The sequence below is a fragment of the Panthera tigris genome, chromosome F3, assembly GCF_018350195.1.
Source record: "Panthera tigris isolate Pti1 chromosome F3, P.tigris_Pti1_mat1.1, whole genome shotgun sequence".
Lineage (NCBI taxonomy): Eukaryota > Metazoa > Chordata > Mammalia > Carnivora > Felidae > Panthera > Panthera tigris.
In genome coordinates this window covers 15,092,982-15,109,448 of record NC_056678.1, presented here as the reverse complement: position 1 = coordinate 15,109,448, position 16,467 = coordinate 15,092,982, and the positions used below count along the sequence as shown (strand labels likewise).

Below are 16,467 nucleotides of genomic sequence, written 5' to 3'. Positions count from 1 at the left end.
TGGTTCAGGTCATGACCCCCCAGGGCTGTGGGATCGAGCCCTGTGTTCTGCTCTGTGCTGAGCATGGAGCCTGCTTAAGATTCTTTCTCTCTCTCTTTCTCTTTCTCCCTCTTTCTCTCTTTCTCTCTCTCTCTCTCTCTCTCTCTCTCTCTCTCTCCCCCTGTGCCCCTCTCCCTTGCTCACACACACACACTCTCTCTAAAATAATAAGTAAAATAAAATAAAATAAAATAAAATAAAATAAAATAAACCATTCTGGTAAGGGATGTTGATTAATGGAAGAGGCTATGCATGGGTGGGGACAGAGTATATAGGAAATCTCTGTAACTTCTACTCAATTTCAATTTTGCTGTGAACATAAAATGGTTCTATAAAATAGTGGTTTTTTTAATTAATCAAGATTTACTAAGTTTAATATAAGGATTCACACTTGTTCTGAAGGTCAGCTGGTCACACATCAATAGCAGCAAGGATTATGTAGTCAGAAACCTAAGGAAAAAACAGAAGTTCCACAAACAGTGGGGTTTACTTCCAACACACTGTGATGCACTGGTGTTTACATGTGCCCAATTAAGTACAGTTAGGGATTATATTATTTAGTTTTAACTAAACTGACTCTCACAACATGGAGAAGTAGCTTTAAAAAAATTCCTGCAAAGACTGCAACGATAATAACTACACAAGTACAAGCCAACAAATTGCAGGGCTAAGACTCTTAACTAGTACAAGCTATTCTTCAACCACATCACAATGTAAAATAATCTAGTCAGTCAATCACAACGCTCTGACCAGAAATTATTACTTGAGAATAAAAAAGTACTATTAACAGAAAATATTAAGATTGTTCATTTTTCTCATCTTTTTTAAACATCTAATTTATGTAACTTATTAGTATTCTATTATACTAATATCATACTGGCACACGCATGTAACTTATAAACATTCAAGCACATATTAAAGGTGCATGCACATGGTTTCACTGGGAGAGGGGCACACTAAAAAAATTTTGAATATCCACTGCTTAAAGCACAGATTAAATCTTTTTCCCCTATAGGACAATGATCAATCTTCAGTTTGCCAGGCCCAGTATATTAGGCTGCAAGATGCCTCCCAGAGATATTCCAGTCCTAATCCCTGAATATGTTACTTTACGTGCTAAAATAGTCTTTGCAGATGTGATTAAATTAAGGATTTTGAGATGGGGATATAATCCTGGATTGTCTGGGTGGGCCCAATGTAATCACAAAAATGCTTGAAAAAGGAGGCAGGAGGATCAGTCCACAACAGATGTGAGGACTGAAGCTAGAGGTTAGGATGATATGAGGAAGGAGTCATAGAACACAGGTAGCCCTGGAAGCTGAAAAGGTTCAAGAAACAGATTCTTTTCTTTTCTTTTTAATTTTTTTTATTCTTTATTTTTGAGAGAGAGACAGAGAGACACTGCGAGCAGAGGAAGAACAGAGAAGAGAGGGAGACACAGAATCTGAAGCAGGCTCCAGGCTCTGAGCTGTCAGCACAGAGCCCAACACAGGCCTCAAACTCACAAATAGTGAGATCATGACCTGAACCGAAGTCGGACGCTTAACCCACTGAGCCACCCAGGCGCCCCAAGAAACAGATTCTTTATCTCAAAGACTTAAGAAGGAACCAACTCTGTTGACACCTTGACTTAAGCCCAGTTAAGCCTTATTTTGGACTTCTGGGGTGCCTGGGTGGCTCAGTCGGTTGAGCATCTGACCTCAGCTCAGGTCATGATCTAGCAGTCCATAATTTCGAGCCCCGCGTCGGGTTCTGTGCTGACAGTTCGGAGCCTGGAGCCTGCTTTGGATTCTGTGTCTCCCTCTCTCTCTGCCCCTACCCCACTCATATTCTCTCTCTCTCTCTGTCAAAAATGAATAAACATTAAAAAAAAATTTTAATATTAAAAAAAAGACTTAATTTGGACTTCTAACCCCAGAACTGTAAGATAATAAATGTATGCTGTTTTAAGGCACTAAATTTTTGACAACTTGTCACAGCAGCAGTAGGAAATCATACAGGGAATTCCTGGGACATAGGACTTTGAGAAAACCAGGATTAAGTTGGTTACCCTATTTTGAGGTTTTCAATGCCCATAACAATGTATGATACATAATGAGCATGAGAAAAATCTTTGTTGAATATTTTATGATGAAATATATAGATAATATACCCTTACTATTTTATAAAGATCTGTCATACATATGATCTCATTTCATCCTTCTAACAATCCCATGAGGCGTGAATGAATTATTTTCCTACTTTTAGGATATACGAATTAAGGTTCAAATAAATTACATACAATGTGTAAGGACACATATCTAGTAAGCAATGGAGCCATACCTGGAATACAGGCCTTCTGACCTTTGACAACAGTCAGGATCCTCTACCGCGAGTCAGGCTGCCTGGATTCCAATCTAAGCTCCTAAACTTTGCCAAATTACTTAACTTTCCTACTTCCTTAACTATAAAATGAAAAATGAGGTTTACAATAATACTTACCTCATAGGGTTGCTGTGAAGAGTGAATGTGCTAAAATGTGTAAAGTACACATCATAAACTAGACACAGAGATAGAGGACAATAAATATCAGCTATCATTATAACTCTGTACTGCAGGTACAGTGCATTTATACCTAAAATACTCTGTAGTACTTGATAAAGAACCACATAATATATGCAAAAGTAAAAAAAGAGCAACCAGAATGAATGGTAAGATGGAAGGATGGCTTTCGTGTGAAAGTACTCTAAGGTTAGGACTCCAGGCTGAAAAGACAAAAGGAGAAGGGCGACATAATCGAGACCTATAAAAATGTGAGAGTATAAACAAGGAGATAACAAAATTCAGTTATATTGGAGAAGGGAGGAGAACCTTAGAAACTAGAGTACTGTAGTATGAGCACATAGCATTCATAAATTACAAAACGATACAATGTAAAAACGAAACGAATCACAGAATTTGAGACAATTTATGAATGACAAAGAAGACAAAAATGGCTACTAAGAGGAGCTTAACTCTTCTGTAAACATCTGTTGAACACCACAATGGCTTACCATATCTATTACTGGTAAAGGGGGAATAGAGATGTTGGGAAATGACATACAGACCACATGGTAGCAAGAATTAGACCTTCAGTTGAATCAGTGCAATAATTTCAATATTTCATTATGTCTCAAAGACAACATACCCTCTGCCCATCGCTACCATGTACCACTGCTCTTCTCCAATCGCATCATCACCCTACCAAGAAAATCTCAAGTCTAAATGTCCTCTTTTCAATGCCCTTTTAATGGCTTCAGTAAAGAATAATTAAAATATCCCTAAATTTGGCAGTCCAAACTAATCTCAAAATATACTACCTCAATTGTTTCTTAACCTAAAGTTTCTTAAACTTTTCACTCTTTATTGAAACCCTCAACATCTATTCTTCACTGTGAGAGTCAACACACTTTACAGAACTTTATGACTACTACTTTCAATACTAAGCTGACTGATTTTTTTCCCCCCTGACAGGTCATGATATTCTCAGTACTGCTAATGAATAAAGCTGAGAAACCATACTTAAGTAAGCCTAAACAAAAGACAGCCAGAAGTTACACCAAGTAACAGAAGCATTGTTAATTTAAATACACAAACGACTTTAGAAAATACATTGTAATGTTTGATCTCATCTCTACCATCCATTAAAATTGAAGAAAAAAAAATCATGTTTAAGGATACAAACTTGCAACTAATAGATAACTAAGTCCTGAAGATTTGGTGTGGGATATAGTGCATGTAGACAATGATACTGTATGACAATCATTAAACTTACTCTGAGACTAGGTCTTAACTACTCTGACCACAAAAAAGAAATGATCATTTTACAGGACAGGATAAATGTAGTAACTATCACTACAATGGCAATCAAATGACAATATACAAACGTACACCTTTACACAATGCTACATGTCAAATATGTTTGAATTTAAAAAAATCACAGATACTGATACATTTTTAAACTTGAATGAAAAGCATACCCTTTGTCCTAGGAGCCTTTTCAGAAAGTGCTGGCGAAGAATAACATGGTATAAAGATGGGCAAAATCAAGGACAAAGAGGAAAGAAACGACGTATAACCCATACACTACCAAGCAGCCCCCAGGAAAAGGTGGATAGGAGCAAAAGGGCTTGGTATCTCACCTGCAAATTTAAACTTAAAATGCGGTGAGTGGACTCATCTCCTGCGTGCACTTCTTCATACCCAACATGATACTAACAAGCAGAAAGAGGGAAGGACAGTGCTCCTGTTAAAAGGGTTTGGAATTAAAGTCAAAAGGCCAAATGTTTTATTCTGTAAAACTTCTATCAACCTTCCAATCAAAATTCCTCAGCCAGGCAAGGGCTTTCCTTTTCCTCTTATTTGTTTTTTGATGTGAGCAACAACTCTCCAACTTCAGAAACTTTGGAATCCATTGGGCACCGGTAAAAATGAAGACATTGTTGGTGTTTTCCAGAAATAAACAACACAAGGAACTTAGTTTATCTCGACTTTAATATAATAAACAGCAAACCACTGACTGAAGAAGCATCTTTCCAGTCAGCTAACGTCACACATCTCTGAAGAAATTCCGTCGGAGGGGGGAAATGTCTTTTCCCAGTACGATGACAGCAACCCTTTTACTGACACGCTCTTCGCGCCTCAAAGACGCCCCAATACGCCAAGGATCAACAGAAACTCCACAAACTTCAGGAACAAAGCACCCTTCCCGCCTTCAAAACACAGGGCTTATCGTCCCATTACGAGGGGACATCAGCAGAAACTGCCGTACACACGACACCTAAGACACTCTACTGAACCAACGGCTTTCCATCATCTACCTCTTGACAAAGTGCTTCATAATGTCCCCCAAAGTTTCCAGAACAGCAGCCCGAAGTGCACCCGAGGCCAAAGACAGCAAGAAACGGCCCAAACTACTGCTTGTACATTACTCTCACCCTCGTGACAATCACGTTGTTTTAAAATCGCTCGTCGGGAACACACCACATCCGACACGCTTTCTGCCCTTCTCACACTACGAAGGCGAGTGGCTGGCAGGAAAGCCGAGCAACTTACCTGGCGTCTGTCTGAGAACTGCCCAAACGCCCCACCGTCTCCCAGCGGCACCGTCACTGAGTACAAAGGCACTCAGGTGGTCCATTCTGCTCAGGCACCTTTCTCCCCCACTTTGCACATTCTAAAACACACCGTGAACATCTCCCAGAGCACAGCCAGGCCGGCCAGCGGGAGAGTCGCGAAGTAATCCGTGTGTCGCTCCGTAAGGGCCTTGGAGACCCGCACCCTAACAGCCAAGACGATTGGGGGGGAGGGGGGGGGTGTGACCCGGGCTGCTCCCCTCGCCCCTCACGGGAAACTCCCATATCGTCGCGGCAACTCACCAGATCAGGGAGCACAGAGACAGGCAGGAGACCAGGGCCAAGGCCCGCCGGTACTTCTTCATCTTCTCCTCCTTCTTCCCCCTGCCAGAAGGCGGCACATCCTCCCGGCAGCCGCCACTGCCGAGGCCAAGATGGAGGAGCCGGAGCAGGAGCGCGAGGATGGGACCGAGAGTCCTTAGGGCTGCGGCGCTCGGGGAGCGGCTCCTCAGCGGCTCGCGTACTGGCCGCCCTCTCCGAGGGGCCCACGGCGGCGCCGACAGGGGCGCTTCACAGGAGGACTCCTGGGACCGCCGCTGCTGCCGCAGCCGCCGGCTCGTCCGCGCCCGCCTCCTGCAGCCGCCGCCGCCGCCACTGCCGCCCCATATCCCCCCCGCCCGCCCCGGCTCTCCCTCCGTGCTGCCGGCGACCAACGGCCGCAGCGTACTCGTCTCCCAACAGCCAATCGCCGGCGGGGCCGCGCCACCTCACACACCGCTGAGCTGGAAGAAGACGCGTCACCCACGTCCCGCGGCGCTCGCGCCCCCACCAGCCTCCGCGCGGGCCACGCCCCCTCCGACGTCTCAGGCGGAGCAGCCGGAGCGGGGAGGGCACACAGCGCGAGAGCCGGTGTTGCCGCCGCCCCGCCCACCTCAAAGTCCGCGCGGTCAGTGGCTCACATTCAGGAAGTCGGAGAGGACCCTCGTGACCCTCAGCTGTCTTTTTCGCCTTGGTCCGCCCCTTCGCCCAGGGCGTGCCGAGTCCGCGCAAGGCGCCTTGGGAGTTGTAGTTTGTCCTCTGGAACGCTCCTTTCCCATTCTCTAGTCCTCATAGAATCACAGTTTTGATGGAGAGGTCTATAGTTTCACTTCTCACCGCCAGAATGACCAGCTTTGGAATTGTTACACTCAGTTTTCCTCTTTTGAGCACAGTTCGTGGGATGGCCTAGAATGACGGAGGGGAAAAAAAGCTATACTAATAAAATTTAAAAGGTGTTTTCCCGGTGTCGATGGGCCCAGCCCATCGAGTTAGGTGCTGATTGGTAGGAAGAAAGGGGTGTGCCCAGATCCCCTCTCACCTGATTGGTTGGGCGGAAAGTCTCTCGCTTCTTCTATGCCTCAGGGAAATTTCACCGTCCTGGATTCCTCTTTTGGGGCCGGTGGGGTTGGTAATGCATTCTGTTGGATTCGTGCTTCGGGTGCACAACGAAGGAGCCTGAAAGGAAAACGTGGGCTCCTGTTGAGGGAGTTGGAATTCACCGAAAGCGAGGAAGGCGGTCACGTACACACGCGTATTGCTACTGTGCGGAGCAAAAAAGTGTCTGGTTCTCAATCTTTAGTAGGGAGCAGTGTGGCCACCCTGGATTTTTATGCCACTGGGGTCCCTAAAGATCTCTCGGTAGCTGGTTTCTGCCTGAAACTTCAAAATGCTTGACCGCCTTTCGTCTCAAGACCCTCTTGTAGCTCTCTTCTCTTACATGGCAGAGAGTATAGAGGAAGAGGTATTAGCTTCTGCAAAGGGGAGAAGACGATGTTTGGCCGCTGGCCTAATGTGTTCCTTCATCTCTCAGGTGATATATTCCTTTCAGACTGACACTGACAGGAAGTTAGTCTCTACTGAGGGATACTTCTTTTATTAGATAAAGACATAAAAGTATAACTCAGTAGTGTTTTCCTTTTTATTGTTTTGGCTGTCAGAAGACTCAAAACTGTTTTCCCCAGAAAGCACCCAGACAAATGCTCTGTCTGTGCTGTGGATCATGGCATAAGGTTTAGTGTAAAAAAAAAAATGTTTGAAGCAGATATTACTTTTTAATGTTTGTTTACTTATTTATTTTGAGGAGGGGGAGGGGCAGAGAGAGGGAGACAGAGAATTCTGAGTGGGCTCTGCACACTGACACTGCCGAGCTTGAGGCAGGCCTCCAACCCACAAACGGTGAGATCATGACCTGAGCAGAAACAGAGAGGAGTCGAAATAGAGTCGGATGCTTAACTGACTGAACCACAGAGGTGCCCCTTAAAGCAGATATTATTAAAACATGGGCCACACATATTGCCATGTGTCGTAGGGGAAAACATGAAACACCTTAGTAAAATGCCCTTCTGATGCTTAAATTTGAGCCACGAAATTTCCTTATAAACCTTTTAAGTTGAATTGTTGTTAATTGTATTCCAGGGACCTGAATGATTTAACCCATTCTAAGAGACGAAATAAGTCAACTGGATGTATTTAAAAAATTCTATAAATGGTGATTTGCTTCCAGAGGAGTTTACCCTAAACTAATTTTCCTGGCAATAATTAGGTGGCAGTTCCAATGATCTATTGATACCACTCTTAGTATATAACAATAAGATCCTTTCGTCTCTATTTCTCCTTACAATAGGTGTGCATTTATTTGCTCAAGAGCAGTAGCAAATGATGATATGAAAGTTAAAAAGAAGATAGGGACAACAGAAAGATGGGGATTATTTGACATTCTTTACCATGTTAGGCACCCTTTTCCTTTCGTTCCAGGAATTACTTTATTCAGGATAAGGAACAGTTGCTCTTCAGGTGATCCTCAGTAGAGTACAGCCAAGGAAGTCCTATGAGAATACATGCTTATCTTGGGGCGCCTGGGTGGCTTAGTCGGTTGAGCATCCGACTTCCGCTCAGGTCATGGTCTCGCGGTTTGTGAGTTCGAGCCCTGCATAAGGCTCTGTTCTGACAGCTCAGAGCCTGGAGCCTGCCTCAGATTCTGTGTCTCCCTCTCTCTCTGCCGCTCCCCTGTTCATGCTCTGTCTCTCTCTCTCTCTCAAAAATAAATAAACATTAAAAAAAAAAAAGAATAGATGCTTATCTCAAGGCTGGCAAGTTATCAGGCACCTTTTCAATCCCCTTTCTCCAAACCACAAGCCCACCCACTACTTTTCCACAGGTCCCTACAATGATCTTTTCTTTTTTTTTTTTTTTCCTCTTTTTTTTAAATGTTTTTATTCATTAATTTTTTTTGAGACACACACACACACAAACACACACACACACAAAGTGTGAGTAAAGGAGGGGTAGAGAGAGAGAGGGAGGCACAGAATCTGAAGCAGGCTCCAGGCTCTGAGCTGTCAGCACAGAGCCCAAAATGGGGCTCCAACTCTCACGACTGTGAGATTGTGACCTGAGCCGAAGTCAGATGCTTAACTGAGCCACCCAGGCACCCCCCCTAGAATGATCTTCTAAAATATACAGCTGGTAGACAGAATTCTCCTCCCCTTCTTTCCTTCCTTCCTTCCTTTGTTCCTTCCTTCCTTCCTTCTTTCTTCCTATTCCTACTGTTGGGCTTTATTGATACCCCTGTGGTAGGGTTGCCTTTCACCTATTCAATCATTAGCTTTATTTCAATCAATAAATATTATTTTTTCTTTCTGCCTGTTTCATTTCCATAGCTCTGTGGTAAGGCGTAGTCTTCAGTTCTCTGAGCTTTTTCTTTTTTTGGATACTTCATAATTCCAGTTATTAGCTATACTATTGACTCCCAGGTCTATAGCCAACCTCTCTTCAAGTAGTTGCTTGACATGACATTTAGATATTCTACCATAACTGCAAATTTCCCTCAGTAAAATAGAACTCATCTTCCCCATAAATTAGGTTCTTCACCTGACTTTCTATTTATGATAGTTTGTCCTTGTTTTAAGACTGCAGATAGTGAGAATAAGTGAAGTTCCATGGAGGTGAACTTTGAAAACCTGGATGTTTTCTACATGGTTGTTAAATAAAGGAAAAAAATATGTTATGACTCAATAGATAAATATAACAAGAAAATTAACTTGAATTACAAAATGAATTTAGTATAGAAAAATGCTACCATATTTAAAGCACAACATATGCCAAAGAATGGCAAAGAATATAGAAAACATGTATGTAATCTTTAAGTCGTGGGCTAAGTAACCACCATCTACCACCTCTTAACTATACCACAAGGGTACTCAACCAGGGGCAATTTTTCCCCTTGGGGTGGGTGTGGGGGAATGGCAACATTTAGAGACATTTTTGGTTGTTACAAGGGAGGAAGTGCCACATCTAGCGGATAGAAATCAGAGATGCTACATCCTACAATGCACAAGACAAAAAATTATTTGGCCCAGAAAGTCAAAAGTGCAAAGCTTGAGGAAACTCTGCCATAACAGAATCTCCCAAGTCAATAAAGCCTGTAACTAACTGACCACGCATGTGCACGGCAGATCCTAGGATTATTCCAGAAGTCACCAAGGACTAAACTGCCTGATGAACATGAGTTCTTCATTCCTAAACATGGTCGGAAAAACTCTGGACAGCTCAAGTCTCTGCCCTGATAAAAGATCAGATACTCTGCTGATAGTGAGAAAGAACAAGCAGATCTCAGAAAAGGAGCCAACACCTCTGGCCATCTCCCTTTACCATTATTCACATGTAAATCATATTTAAGAAGCCCCTGAGAAAAGATATTTGTCCAGTTTAAGTTGGTGACATTCGATAGGGGAGCCATGGCATATTTTGAATTGAAATGCTGTCTGCCTCTTTCAATGCTGAGATACTATGTATCTCTAAGAGGAACAGGTGAGGCTCAATGATATCAGCTGCTTCCAGAGTGAAAGCCAGTTAGGACAAAAGTCCCCTTGAAATCAGTGAAAGAAAGGTCAGGGATTTGAGAAAAGACGAATAGGCAATAAGGGGGACTAAACCAGTTGAAAAGAACTATGAATGTGGCAATCAGCACTTAAGATGTTAACTACATGTAGATACAGTACAGAATTTTCTCCCTGTTTGTCCCCACTCCATTTGTTGCTGCTTTCTTTGAGTGTGTGTAGCCATGAGCACAAAATACCTTATACCTGTTTTATTTAGTTACTCCTTATTTAAAGAGAGCCTAAACTATTTTGTCAAATCTATCTTAACAAAGCACTGACAATGTGGCCGCTTCAGGAGGTAAAGGTAGAACTAGGAGGAAGATAAACTAAATAAACTCCTTCTCTAGGACAGCCTGAGAACTCAGTCCCTTAACAGACAGAGGAATCAAAAACTGCAATGTTGGCTTGTTCACTTCTGTTTATACTGCAAGCAACAGAATATAACATTTCCCTTTAAAAAATATTCTACTTTATGATCCCAAATTTAATCTTCTATCACTGGCTAATATGTGTCTATTTTGAGGGTACATGAGTTTCAGTAGGCTAATAATGGAATCAGCCAGAGGAAGGATAACTCAGGAAGTCGGTGATAGAAAGGAAGAAATCAAAGATGGTTTCTAGGACAGAGTGCGGTCTTCACATAAATAGGAAAGTGGGGAGTTGCAGGTTTGCAGGGAAGTTTAGTTTGGTAGTTTAGTATTGAACATTTGGAGTTCTGGTACAGTATTTAGCAAGAGTTTACAAATACAAGGGGCGCCTGGGTGGCTCAGTCGGTTAAGTGTCCGACTTCGGTCATGATCTCGCCGTCTGTGGGTTCAAGCCCTGCGTCTGGCTCTGTGCTGACAGCTCAGAGCCTGGAGCCTGCTTCAGATTCTGTGTCTCCCTCTTTCTCCACCCCTCCCACGCTTGCGCTCTGTCTCTGTCTCTCAATAATAAATAAACATTAAAAAAAAAAAAGAGTTTACAAATACAAGATTCCAAAGAGGGAGAGAAAAGCAGCAACTGAAGACAACATATTGGGGGCTCTCACTGCTGTGTCCTTCAGTACCTGCTGAATACGTCTCAGATGAAGCTTCCTAAAACATTACCTACATCAGGTCCTTGTTTTGATAACAAAAATCTCCCTTAGATCTTAAATATCTGTTGAATAAAGTCTTGCCTTCTTGGCCTGGCATTTGAAGCTTTCCATAATCCAACTCAGCTGAGGGTTCAAGACTTATCCCCCACTATTTCCTTTTGTGTCTCAACCTTCTCACCAAAGTCTACTGCTTGCCATCTCCTGAAACACCTGTGTTCTCTGTTCTCATGACGTTCTGTCTCTCTGAACAGTGTATAAATTCCTTATGCAAGAGGTCATGTGTTATATATACATAAAACACAACGATTTTTGTTTTATTACAGGAGCCCAAGAAATACGTTTTAACTTCTATTACTTCGTGTGTCTACTCATACTGAATTACAATTTGCCCTGTAGTTGGAATTCCTGTGAATAGCAAGCCCCTAGGATGGGAAGGTTGAGGCAACTATGTAACAAACTAGCCCCTAGCCAACTATCTCTTCCACTACAAATAGCCAAGTTATTTTTTTAGCATAACACTGTTTGATTTGTATGGGGCTAGAATTTTTCAGGTTTAAATTACCCCCTGAATAACCTGGAGAAATAATGTGTTCAACAAATATTTATTGAGCCTTTCTCTTGTGAAAGGTACTGCAACAGTTTTTGCCTCCAGGAAATTCACAGTACCTTAGCAGGTTTCTTAACCTTCTGGTGATGCCCATGGATTCCTTTTCAGAATGCTTATAAAGATGTAAAATAAAATAATAGATTACAAATGAAACCAATTATAGTGAAATATAATTATCAAAATATTACAAAACAAATTTGTGACATGGCAACAATGATGCTTTTTAAAAATGCTAAATAACAAGACCTGGCGGCAGGTCTAGTAACTTCAATAATTCCAAAACACTGATGAGTATAAAAGATATTTCAAGCGTCCTATAATATGTATAATGTGATATGAAAATATGTGAGTTTTTATTAGTGACAAAGCTATAGATATTGTTAATACTGTTAAGATTACTTATCTTATATATTTGTAAGAGGAAATTCTAAATTTCAGCAAGAAGTCACTGAAAATAAAGATGTAATTATTTTTCCACCCAAGTTCATGGACCAGTGAATTGTATACATGGATCCCAGGTTGGGAAGCACTCCACTAGGGCAAAGTTTTTGTTTTTGTTTTAATTAAAAAAAATTTTTACTGTTTATTTTTGAGAGGACAGAGACAGAGAGACAGAGTGCAAGCAGGGGAGGGGCAGAGAGAGCTGTCAGCACAGAGCTGGATGTGGGGCTTGAACTCACAGACCGCGAGATCATGACCTGAACTGAAGTTAGACACTTAATCCATTAAGCCACCCAGGGGCCCTTAGGGCAATGTATTTTAAATTGTAGTTCACAATTCATTAGAGAGTAAAGCAATCAATTTTTAGGAAGCCCATCAGTACTTTTTAAAAAGTAAAAGACAATAATTTAAAAAATATCAGAGTGTGTCTCAGTAAGAGGAAGTATTTTTTCAGGTACTCTTGCTTCAATGATATATATATATGTGTGTATAATATAAATTGTTTATAATATAAATTGTGAGTGTCACAAGATTTTAGGGGAAAAGAAAACTCCTTTTTTTTTTCTTTTGAGGAAATTATAAGAGGGACTTGAAGGAGAAGGAAGATTTGAGGTGGACCATGACAGACGACTAGAATTTTCACAGATATATGAGAAGCTATCTCAAGTATGGAGAACAATACATCCTAGAATCTAATTAAAAACTATCTTAACAATCATCATATGTCTTCTTTTTTTTTAATTTTTCTAATGTTTTATTTGTTTTTGGGTGTGAGGGTATGGGTGGGGAGGGACAGAAATAGAGAGGGGAGCAGAAGATCCAAAGCAGGCTCTGCACTGACAGCAACAAACCCGATGCAGGACTTGAACTCACAAACTGCGAGATCATGACCTGTGCCAATGTCAGATGCTCAACCAACTGAGCCACCCAGGCGCTCCATATACCCTCTATTTTTGCTTTGCTTGACACTTACTTGGTATTTTGTATGATATAAACAATGATGGTGAGCTCTAATCAAATCAAATAAATAGATATTTGTTAAACTCATATAAAATGCCTCACTTTAGGTCATGTGATGATTTTAAAGAGAAGTCAAGGCATCGAAGAACATTAAAATAACAAAGTATGGTGCAAGTACAGAGTGCAAGTGAGTTTAAGATAATTAACTTGGGTAGAGATAATGCAAGTGAGCCATTATTTTTACTTTCAAAACGCTCATAAAACAACAGGAAAAGGTTTGTTTGTTTGCAGATAAAGCCATAAGAACAGGGCCAAGCAGATGAAGGGACTAGAAGAACAAGGCTTTGAAGCTGGAAAGCAGATAGGAAACGACTTCCTAAAGTAGTCATATGTTCATCTTCCAAGAACAATCCTGGTTTACCCGTATTAATAGTCCTGGAATAATTAATAATAGTATCAGCTTTTACTTTCAAATGTGTTCTGGTTTGAACAATAAATAATATAATCATTCTCAACACAGAAGACATGAGAAAACTGAGTCCTAATTTAGCAATAGGAAATGACAAAAACTGACCCAACTTGTGATATAGAATCCCCAAAAAGCTAATTTGGGAAATGATAGCACCAAGTACCACTGGAAGTGAGGTTAAAGGTGTATGTGTTTGTTGATGGTGGTAGTGGGGAAGGGGTTGCAAATTAAGAAATAGAGAAATAAGTTCCTTTTTAAAATGTTTTAATATTTTTCCATTCTGTCCATCTATACTGAATATATGGAACAGAGGACACAAGTCTGCTATGATGTTTCCATTTTCCAGTTGTTCCATTCAGTCACTAGACTTGAAAATTGGAAGAGAATGTGAGAAGTGAATAAAATGTGGAGATGTGGGGCAAATGGACACTTCTCTAAGGATTACTTGTCTCTTTCAGAATAAGAGAGTTTCTAGAACTTTCTTTGCTGCCCCTGCCTTCAGAACCACCTATTTAATGTTTAATATGTAATCTTTTCGTTGCCTGATATTTTCTTCTTCCCTCTGTTATTTACATCTATTTTAAAATCATCTTTCTAATCATTCTATAAAGTGAAGCAATTATCTGGATAGTTGAGGAACACTTACTTTGCCTCCAATTGTTCAGTCAATATCCTGTTTTGGGGCTTGAACTGTGAATATATGGATCAAGTCATTTTTACCCTTCATTTTGCACAGGGAGAGAATGTGATATTAAAGTGTATCAGTCTGGAAACCGTCAAAGGACCTGCATGACTGAGATTTTAGGTAAACTGCTATCAAAGAGCCTCTGCTGTTTCCTTCCATTGTGCAACTTTCAGTTCCTTACACTGAAATCACGCAAACAATTGAACACTTTGGGAAAGTCCATCCCATAGGAAAGCATTAAACATTAATCATTTCACATCACCAAATAATTAATGAAGGGTAACAGTGACGTTTCTAGGGAAGGTTAAGAACCTGTTGAGAATATAGAATACAGAAACTTTGTGTAAGCTAACTCGAAAGTCAGTCTCGAAAGTCAGACTTCCCTATGAAGTCTGATCCTGTTGCAGAACCCTCCTTTGCAACCCCTCCTTTTTGTGAACTTCCGGAGCATGGATTATTATCTTCTCGCTTGCACTACGGTTAGTGTGTCCTCCCCTGGAGGGACAGGAAATGTATCTTCTTTCATCTCTGTATCCTCCACAGCATTTGGCATTATTCTTGGCACAAAGGAGCCATTCAATCAAATGTAACTGCGAGGATGATCATGATCGTGATGGCGATGATTCAAGAGACGGGATATTTAAGTGTTTTGAGCATCTTCTACACAGAATTAAAGCTTTTATGTGCATTCTTTCATTCAAAACTAAAACCAAAAAACCCCAAGTCTAGAATTGAGCCCTGCAATCCTTGTTATATAACTTGTGAGATGGGATATTGAAGTCTGACGTATTTGAATGCTTAGAAACATTCAGCCCTAATTGGACTTTATCAGGATTGTCAGTAGTTATAGTCCAATCTCCCAAGATGCAATGGGAAAGAAAAATTACAGCCTAAGGAGTTTGAAAGGAAAAACAAATGCTTATTTTGAAGAATAAGGATGGGGAAGAAGTGATTTGTGATCACTATAAGTAGAATTTAAATTTTACATCCTTTAAGATAATTTTGTTTAACCTTAAACATTGCACGCTTTTATTTTTTTTAAAGTGATCTCTGCACCCAACATGGGGCTTAAACTCACCACCCTGAGATCAACAGTCAGATGCTCTACCAACTAAGCCAGTCAAGCGCCCCTAAACATCACATATTTCTAATTTCACCTTTTTTCAGAACCTACTAATAAGCTAAAAATTTAATGTGATGCATTTATCTGCACAATTACAATAAACTATATCTACTCTTCAGTCAGAAACTCATGCTTGCTGGGAAAAAAACCCTTAATAGATGGACAGAATATTTTAAAGTAGTTTCTTTTTTATTAATTTTATTAATTTCTTTTTTTACATTGCAATGTGGCCAGTGTAGATTTAATCTGTGAAAGGTGCACAAAATACCTAATTAACTATTAGCTAATAGCTAATTACCTATTTCTTTTCTTTTACCTGCACGAGTAGTTCTTTGGGCTTTTGCTCCACCGTGGTCAATTGCAATTTCTCCTAAATCTCAATTTCCCATATTTTCCTTATAGTAGAATCCTCTGTAAAAGTATAGTTTCCTAACCCCACCCTAGATCCACAGAATCAGAATCTTCAGGAGACTGGGAAATCTTTACTTAACAGGTGACTTTTATGGTCAGATGAGTTAGGAAATACTGTTCTGAAACATTCCTCTGGTCTCCTTGAGACAATATTTTCACAAGACTAAATAAAACATCTCCATTGTTCTGTACTAAAAGTGTGGCTACAGGAAAGTTCAGTAAACACTATTCTGCACCACTGCTCTGATTGACAACTCACATTCACGTTTTAGGGTGAAAAAATGAAATGTATTATATATATGGATCTCTTCTGACTCCCTCAACACAACAAGGAAACTTTGTGAGAGCAGAGTATCATTTTTTTATTTCACCCGTGCTCCTCACAGACCTAACATAGGCACATAGTAAGTGTGAAATACGTATTTCTTGAGTCAAAAATAAATCAAATTGTATATTATTGACAAAGCAGGAAGCTAATGATAATTATGTTGGCTGAATTCATTTTGTTGTTGCGTGAAGGTCACTCTGCTATCTTCTGCCCACCAAGACCCAACTACTATCATCCAAGATTTCCCACTTGGTAAAGGTGAATGGAAAATACTAGAAAAGCTCTTGCCATCAGTCCTCTCTCCCTCATGCATT

General features: G+C 40.7%; 1 protein-coding gene across 3 annotated transcripts in view; it reads right to left on the bottom strand.

Moving 5' to 3' along the window:
* SUCO (SUN domain containing ossification factor) overlaps window positions 1-5,597 on the bottom strand; it is a 90,997-nt gene extending 85,400 nt beyond the window's left edge. For all 3 annotated transcript variants that reach the window (XR_006213788.1, XM_042975632.1, XM_042975631.1), the window contains exon 1: window positions 5,436-5,597. Coding sequence is in view for 2 of the 3 variants with exons in the window: in XM_042975632.1 (XP_042831566.1) it covers window positions 5,436-5,497 (62 nt within the window). In the remaining variant the exon portion in view is untranslated. The remainder of the gene's footprint in view (window positions 1-5,435) is intronic.
* Between the last annotated feature and the right edge of the window lie 10,870 nt (window positions 5,598-16,467).